Source organism: Lepidochelys kempii, chromosome 4 (genome assembly GCF_965140285.1).
Source record: "Lepidochelys kempii isolate rLepKem1 chromosome 4, rLepKem1.hap1, whole genome shotgun sequence".
Classification (NCBI taxonomy): Eukaryota; Metazoa; Chordata; order Testudines; family Cheloniidae; genus Lepidochelys; species Lepidochelys kempii.
Window position 1 is genome coordinate 111,795,427 of NC_136383.1, and position 8,903 is coordinate 111,804,329.

Consider the following 8,903-nt stretch of genomic DNA (forward strand, 5'->3'; position numbering starts at 1 on the left):
TTTGTACGGTATAACTATTTTGGGTAGGGTGTGGAAATACTGAAAGGGGAATAAGCTATACTAGTCTAAGCACCTTTATCCTGTGCCCACTAATGAGGTGGTGCAGGTATAACTTTACCAGTATAGTTAAAGCAGTACAACTTTTGTGTGTAGACAAGTGGTGAAGTGCAGAGTGCTCTGCATCTTCAGCCTAATGACTGAAGTAGTCCTTACATGGTTGCACCCTGCCATGGCCACAACAGGTGAACAAGGGTAAAGGGAGGAGCCACTAGGGTAATAACTTTTGTTGGATGGAAATAATGGAAAATCACATGAAAAATAAGGGACAATGCTTTATTTTATGGGACATTTCAGGGAAACACCATTTCCCTTAGCATATCATGCATTTTTCTCTCAAGTGTACATTTCTGCAGCCCTCACGTATACAATGCAATTATCATCAGCTTCAATTTAGTGTTTACAGTGGTATGTTTCAGTACATTTTAAATAAGGAATGGGTGGTCAACCTTGCTCCGGTGCCGACCCACTCGCCACTGCTCTGGTAGCACTGTGCCTGACAGCTGCTCCAACCCTGTGGAAGAAGTCATGGAGGTCCTGGAAAGTCACGGAATCCGTGACCTCCATGACAGATTATTAATAGCCACTGGTGGACCAATTGTCCATGAACTTATCTAATTCTTTTTTGAACCCTGCTATAGTTTTGGCTTTCACAACACCCCCTGGCAACAAGTTACACAGGTTGACTGTGTGTTATGTGAGGAAGTACTTCCTTTTGTTTGTTTTAAACCTGCTACCTATTAATTTCATTGGGTGACACCTGGTACTCGTTATGTGAAGAAAAAATAACACTTCCTTATTCACTTTCTCCACACCATTCATGATTTTATAGATCTCTATCATATTGCCCCTTAGTCGTCTCTTTTCCAGGATGACAAGTACCAATCCTTTTAATCTCTCCTCATATGGAAGCTGTTCCGTACCCCTAATCATTTTTGTTGACCTTATCTGTACCTTTTCCAATTCCAATATATCTTTTTTGAGATGGGGCAACCAGAAGTATGCACAGCATTCATGGTGTGGGCGTACCATGTATTTATATAGTGGCATTATGATATTTTCTGCCTTATTATATATCCCTTTCCTGATAGTTAACGTTCTGTTGGCTTTTTTGACTTCTGCTGCACATTGAGCAGATGTTCTCAGAGAACTATCCACAATGACGCCAATATCTCTTTCTTGAATGGTAACATTCACTTTATATCCCGTCATTTTGTATGTATAGCTGGGATTGTGTGTTTTCCAATGTGCATTGCTTTGCATTTATCAGTATTGAATTTCATCTGCCATTTTGTTCCCAGTCTCCCAGTTTTGAGAGATCCTTTTGTAGCTCTTCGCAGTCTGCTTTGGACTTAACTATCTTGAGTAATTTAGTATAATCTGCAAATTTTGCCACCTCACTGTTTACCTCTTTTTTCAGATCCTTTATGAATATGTTCAACAGTACTGGTCCCAGTACAGACCCCTGGGGGACACCACTATTTACCTCTCTCCATGCTGAAAACTGACCATTTATTCCTAGACTTAGTTTTCTATCTTTTAACCATTAACTGATCCATGACAGGACCTTCCCTCTTATCCCATGAAGCGACAGCTTAATTTGCTTAAAAGCTTTTGGTGAGGGTCCTTGTCAAAGGCTTTCTGAAAATCTAAGTACCCTGTATCCACTGGATCCCCCTTGTACAGATGCTTGTTGACCCGCTCAAAAAATGTTAATAGATTGGTGGGGCACGCTGTCTCTTTACAAAAGCCATGATGACTCTTCCCCAACAAACCATGTATCTGATAATTCTGTTCTTTACTATAGTTTTAACCAATTGGCCTGGTATTGAAGTTAGGCTTACTGGCCTGTAATTGCTAGGATCGCCTCTGGAGCCTTTTTAAAAAAAATTGGTGTCATATTAGCTATCCTCCAGTCATCTGGTATGGAAGTGATAGGTTACAATGAGTAGTTCTGCAATTATGTATGTGAGTTCCTTCAGAACTGTGCCTGGGGACTAACTGATGTTTAATTTCTCAATTTGTTTCAAGACCACTTCTACTGACACCTCAGTCTGGAACTTTTCCTCAGATTTGTCACCTAAAAAGAATGGTTTTGCTGTCAGACTCTCCCTCACATCCTCTGTAGTGAAGACTGATGCCAAGAATTCATTTATCTTCTCCTCAATGGCCTTATCTTCCTTGAGTGCTCCCTTAGCACCTTGGTCATCCAGTGGTGCCACTGGTGCATTGGCAGGCTTCCTGCTTCTGATCTACTTAAAAAAAATTGCTGTTAGTTTCTGAGTCTTTGGCTAGTTGCTCTTCAAATTCTTTTTTGACCTAATTACACTTTACACTTGACTTGCCAGAGTTTATGCTCCTTTCTATTTTCCTCAGTAGGGTTTAACTTTCACTTTTTAAAGGATGCCTTTTGCCTCTAACCACTTCTTTTACTTTGTTGTTTAGCTGTCGTGGCACATTTTTGGTCCTCTTACTATGTTTTTTTAAATTGGGATTTACATTTAATTTGAGCCTGTATTGTGGTGTTTTTAAAAAGTTTCCATGCAGCTAGCAGACATTTCACTTTTGTGGCTGTACCTTTTAATTTCTGTTTAACTAACTTCCTCATTGTTGTGTAGTTCCGCTTCTGAAGTTAAATGCTACTGTAGTGGGCTCCTTTGGTGTTCCCCCTCCCCCATGCACAGCAATGTTAAATTTAATTATGTCATGGCTACTTTTACCTTTTGGTATATTCACCTTTTGGACTAGATCCTGTGCTTCTTGCCTCTCCTCTTTTGGGTTCCAGGAAGCAGTAATTTACCTGGAGTAGAAGCACCAGCTTAGTAGTCACCAGGTAGAGTCAAGAATTAGAAACAAGTGAGAGAACCCACAAATGGCACAGTGTGTAGCAGGAACAGGGCTTGCCTGAGCATTTCTGAGGAAACCTCTGAGACCATTTTGAATAAATGGACTCCTGCCCACTGTGACCACACCCCTTGTCAAGGTTCCTCCCCAACTCTAAACTCTAGGGTACAGATGTGGGGACCTGCATGAAAAACCTCCTAAGCTTATCTTTACCAGCTTAGGTCAAAACTTCCCCAAGGTACAAAATATTCCACCCTTTGTCCTTGGATTGGCCGCTACCATCACCAAACTAATACTGGTTACTGGGGAAGAGCTGTTTGGACGCGTCTTTCCCCCCAAAATACTTCCCAAAACCTTGCACCCCACTTCCTGGACAAGGTTTGGTAAAAAGCCTCACCAATTTGCCTAGGTGACTACAGACCCAGACCCTTGGATCTTAAGAACAATGAACAATCCTCCCAACACTTGCACCCCCCCTTTCCTGGGAAATGTTGGATAAAAAGCCTCACCGATTTGCATAGGTGACCACAGACCCAAACCCCTGGATCTGAGAACAATGAAAAAGCATTCAGTTTTCTTACAAGAAGACTTTTAATAAAAATAGAAGTAAATAGAAATAAAGAAATCCCCCCTGTAAAATCAGGATGGTAGATACCTTACAGGGTAATTAGATTCAAAAACATAGAGAACCCCTCTAGGCAAAACCTTAAGTTACAAAAAAGATACACAGACAGAAATAGTTATTCTGTTCAGCACAGTTCTTTTCTCAGCCATTTAAAGAAATCATAATCTAACACGTACCTAGCTAGATTACTTACTAAAAGTTCTAAGACTCCATTCCTGGTCTATCCCCGACAAAGACAGACTATAGACAGACACACAGACCCTTTGTTTCTCTCCCTCCTCCCAGCTTTTGAAAGTATCTTGTCTCCTCATTGGTCCTTTTGGTCAGGTGCCAGCGAGGTTACCTTTAGCTTCTTAACCCTTTACAGGTGAGAGGAGCTTTCCCCTGGCCAGGAGGGATTTCAAAGGGGTTTACCCTTCCCTTTATTTTTATGACACCCCTCTATATACCAGTGCAGATTGAGGATCTCAAAGAGGGTTCGTGAGATGATTCTTTAGGGTTCACTTAAACGATAGTTATTATTGTTACTTATATTACAGTTGTGTCCAGGGGCCTCACTCAGGATCAGGTAGCTGTTGTGGTCGGCTCTGTGTCCACACATAAGAAGATGGTACAATCCCTGCTCCAAGAAGCTCCTAACTTTAATGACTTTCCTGCTGCAGACCAGCTACTTGTGCTCTGGTTCATGCACAGTGGCCAATGATTTTGCAAGGGAAAATTGTCAAAATCAGCAAACGGTTTGGGGGCTTTGTGTACAAAGTGTTGAATTTTAGCATTTAAATCTCTCTTTACAAACAGCCACTAACTAATCATCACAGCACCTCTGTGAGGTAAGTGGTGTTATCTTCATTTTATGGATGAAGGAAGTATGGCAGAGGGGTTAAGTTACTTGATGAAGGCCACCGAGGAAATTAGTGTCAGAGCCAGAATTAGAATGCAGAATAGCCTTGTTCTTAGTCCTGTGCTTAGTCCAGTAGACTAGACCATGATGATATGTGTATATCATTGAATTAAGGGTAGGTGTGGAAGTGGCCATGGGGGTTACAGGCCCCAAAGGTCAACTCTAGCAATGGACTTTGTGTAAGGACTATGGAGAATGACTGATTTTACAGGTGCTAGGTCTGCCATGTTTTTATTTAGTTCCAGTATATAACTTATTTTAGTAAGAACTAGGTCAAGTGAGATTCCTAAATCAAGCCTTTTCCTTGCTTCTAATCTGTCATTTCCTATGTTTTTCTGATTCCTAGCCTGTGTCACTTTCACAATCTCAACTGGTTCTGTGGTCACTGCACTGCCTAACTTCACCTCATTTCATCTGCTCTTGGTGGGAATTCAGCATTAACCACAAACCTTTCTGATTACTTCATTTTCAGTTAAGTGGTGTGGTTAGCTTCCCAATTGCTTCATCAAACTCAGAGGTGCACTTTGCAGCTCTGAAGGCTGAATGGAGCCAGAAGGATTACCAAAGGTAACTGAACATCAGTGGGTGTATTGGCAGGCAGTTGCGGGCTAACAGCTGGGATGCTGTAACATGTCCCCTCCCGCAGTTTCTTTTTGATGTGCTGCAAAAAATTAAGCAAATTGAAATCCTATGTCTCTCCCTTTTCTGTATCTCTGCCTTGGCTTCCTTGCTTTTTCACACAAAGTTCAAACGTCTCCTTATCTTCAAACCAGTTCAGACACTGGCCCCACCTATATCTCGATCTTTATCTCCTCCTATTCTCCCATTCCATCTGCACCTGAAGCTGAGGAGGGAAAGCAGAAGACATGCCTCCTGTCTCTTACACCAATTCCCAGTTCATCCCTTCATCCATGCTACTTTTTACTCTTGTAAATACCTGCCTATCACTATACGTCAAATGCTCTTCTTCTGCCCATTCAAAAAAAGCTTCCATGAAGCATTCCAGCTATAGTGACCACTATCCACTTTGTCTGTTCTTTATTATACAGTTGATGGAGTCCCATTCATAGCTCTGAATTTATTTGCTCTTGTGCATTTGTCAGATGCTCACAACTTTATTTTCATATTCTTTTGCAGATTAATATAAATTAGAGATGTGGCCCATACTGAAACTCCATAAACAAACTACCCAAGGTTTAGGGGAAAGTTTAGATTTGGACTTTGTGACTCCTTCCTGTCTCTCTAATGGGCTGATCTAAATTACCAGATTCATATTCCCTTGAATTTTAGGGCAGCTTGGATCTGGTTCTGAACTTAATGGCCAGATATAAAGGATAATATCTACCCATTACATTGAAACATTTTATTTTATTAAATGTATATTTTAAGCCTTTGGTTGATAGTTTATAAAAGCTACTACAAACAGTATAGCAAACTGCCCATGATGGGTTTGATCCTATAAGGTGCTGAGCACTCAACTCCCATTGAACTCAGTGAGAGTGAAGGGTGCTCAGCCCCTTGCAAGATCCAGCCCTTAGTGAATAGGGAAAGGTTATTTAAGAATCCATGACTTAAAAAAACTTTTGTTACCATATGAGAAAAGGGAAGGACTTGGCTGATGTAACATCTAATTTACTCAGCCACACCTCTGTCACCCCACTGTAGCTGATTTCTTTTTTACTGCTATAAGCAATCACTGGAATCTTTTCAAGAAGGTGTGTCAAGAGTAAATGAATAAGTCACTGAAGCATTCAATTATGTTGTAATAACCTTGTTGGAGGGATGAAGGAGTGTCTCTGGCTTTATAAATAGCACAGTGCTTTACAACTAAGCATGAAACTTTTGAAAGATCCAGTATTTCACTTGAATTGCAATTGCGTAAATCCAAGCACTGTGCAAGGTATGTGTTCTATTTATCTTACATTTTCAGTGTTAAATTTGCAGTAGAATATTAATGTCACATAATTTATAGACAAGGTTTTGGGGGTTTAATCATTTGATTTGCCTGTTAAGAAGTATTAGAGCTATAAATAATGTGCAATATTTGCTATGGAGATCTAGCTATCATAGGTTTTCATACAGTGCCAATCACTAGTATCGAAGCATGGGACAAGGAGAAGGAGATGTACAAAAGTGGTCTCTTCTCTCATATTCTGGGGTCTTCACATTCAGATGTGTAAATCTGCAGGATTAAATTTAAATATTTACAGATAAGTAAATGCTGAAATACCTTCCTTGATGGAATGCCCTCCCAAGAATACCTAGCTTGCTCACATGGAAACTTAACTATTGGTCGGGGGTCTGGTGCAAGTATATGAACTGTGCATCCAGGAATCGCATCAATTGAAGACCAGATTATAAATTACCTACATGTACTGTAAATTCCATCATATCATTAGGTCCTGTCCCTACAAGCTGCTTAATATAGCTGGACCTCACTGAAATGAATGAGACCCTGTGCAGATGCCAGGATCCAGCTATACAAAGCAGCTTGCAGGATATGGACTTTAATTTTAAAATTTGTGTTTGGCCCCCCTTGAATTTGCTGGACATCTACATAATAAAATTGAAGTTATGCATAATAAATTAATTTATATTTTCTAGATTTGGGTAGTTTTAGATTGACTCAATATATTGCAAACATCTTCAAAGGTGAAACGAGATCTATTTCTTATTCCACAGTGAAGATCCAATGATTCAAGGTACAGCCACTATCTAGTAACCCAATCCTGCCACCCTGACTCATGTGACTTGCCCTTACTCTAGTAGTCGCATTAAAGTAAATGGGACTACTCTTTTGAGTAAGAGTTGCAGGATCAGACTCTAATTTCCCAAGAAAGAGTTTAAGGCTATTTATGTGAGGCCCGTTAGGAAAAAATTAAGTAAATGGTGTGAATGGGTACATCCCATAAATAGCTTTATTTCTCAAATACAATATGAAATAACTTTGAGATTATTTGCATACAATTTTGTAGATTTTACTAGTAATGTGTCATTTTAATACCATTGTCAGTGAGCAATATACTGTCATTCCTAAAAACTTTAAAAATGCAGCAACTGGATGAACTCCAACATTGTATGTGGATTTTTTTATTAATTGTTATTTTCAAAACAGGTTACAAGAAAAGCTGAGATAATGAAAATCAGAAATTTTGCACTTCTTTGTGTGTTGATTCTGGTCTCTCTGACACTAGTAGTTGACGGTGAAACACAGAAGGAAAGAAGAAAAGAAAGACAAAACGGTGGAAAAGGTAGAAAAAAACAAACTGGAAATAATCAAGAGAATGAGAAGAGACAGAAATCCAAAGGAGGTAAATCGTCATTTAAAGGCAAGTTTACAACCAAAGATAATTCGGCATGCACCTGGGCAGTGACTGAAGTAGACACTGTTACCCTAAAAGTAGAATGCAAGAAAGGTGAAAGCAGCTTCCGGTGTGATTTTTCAGGAAGTCCTTCCACCTGTCCTCAATTTGCAGCAAACCAAAAACAATATTGGAAACAAATCTCCCGATCCCTAAAGAAACAGAAGAATATCTGTCAAGACCCAAAAGGTATCCTAAAATCTAAAGTATGTAAGAAGGGACCACAAAGTGCCCATCTCACTTTGACCGGCTCAAGCCTGATAACGCTACAAAACTCCATAAAAGACAAGACTGATCACCATAGAAAAGAGATCACACAAACTTCAGCACCTGCCATTGCACCTGAAAATCAGCCAGAGAAAAGTTCTAATGACTGCGTTGAAGATATAGATTACATTGATCAGCAAAAGGTGGCTGAAGAGTACTGTTCAGAAACATGGAGATCTTGGTGCAACTTCTTTATCACAATGATACAGGATAAAAAATGCTGATAAGATAATAGAATTCTAGAGTATTGGTAAAATTCTTAGTTACTGAAAGTTTGGTCCTATCTATTTCTTGCATACCTTTCTAGATTTGCTTCTGATTTTATATAGTGTATATACGAGCAAAAGAGAACAACTCTGCAATTTCTGACTTGTATTTCATGCAATGCTCTGTACTTGGTGTAGCTGAAGATGCTGTAGACCTTTTTTGTATATAGATTGCTATACAAATGTTACCAATGGACGTTACAAACTCTGTAAAGATGTATATAAAGCAAAGTCTTCTCATTTTTCTCTTTGAGCTGTGTTAGCCAAAGTGATGATTTCAGTGCTATGCACTTTTTCATAGTGTACAGTACTTTTGACTTCAAAATTGCTGAGGATAATAAACTTCAAAATAGACTAAAAATGATTGTTTTTTGTTTTGTTTTTCTGTGTATGTTAAAACAGATTTCTCTTGCAGTTTAGATATTTGTGGAGGACATATAATTCACTGAGGTGCCTAGATAGCAGTTTTAATAATAATACTTTTGCAGCTTTACAAAATTGTACTTCTGCTCACAGTGAGGGTAAGTTTTTTTTGTTTGTTTGTTTTAATGGGTAAGTTATTGTTTGTTCATTATCCCTCA

General features: G+C 39.2%; 1 protein-coding gene across 1 annotated transcript; it reads left to right on the top strand.

Annotated features, from left to right (window-relative positions):
• Window positions 1-6,242: 6,242 nt before the first annotated feature.
• On the top strand, window positions 6,243-8,676 carry FGFBP1 (fibroblast growth factor binding protein 1). The gene is made up of 2 exons (XM_073342465.1): window positions 6,243-6,327; window positions 7,543-8,676. Exon 2 carries the CDS (start codon window positions 7,564-7,566, stop codon window positions 8,278-8,280), a length of 717 nt encoding a protein of 238 aa, XP_073198566.1. The 5' UTR covers window positions 6,243-6,327; window positions 7,543-7,563; the 3' UTR covers window positions 8,281-8,676.
• Window positions 8,677-8,903: the final 227 nt, after the last annotated feature.

Bases quoted from the DNA above. Each gene is read 5' to 3' on its own strand.
- FGFBP1 (XM_073342465.1), top strand. From the start codon at position 7,564: ATGAAAATCAGAAATTTTGCACTTCTTTGTGTGTTGATTCTGGTCTCT.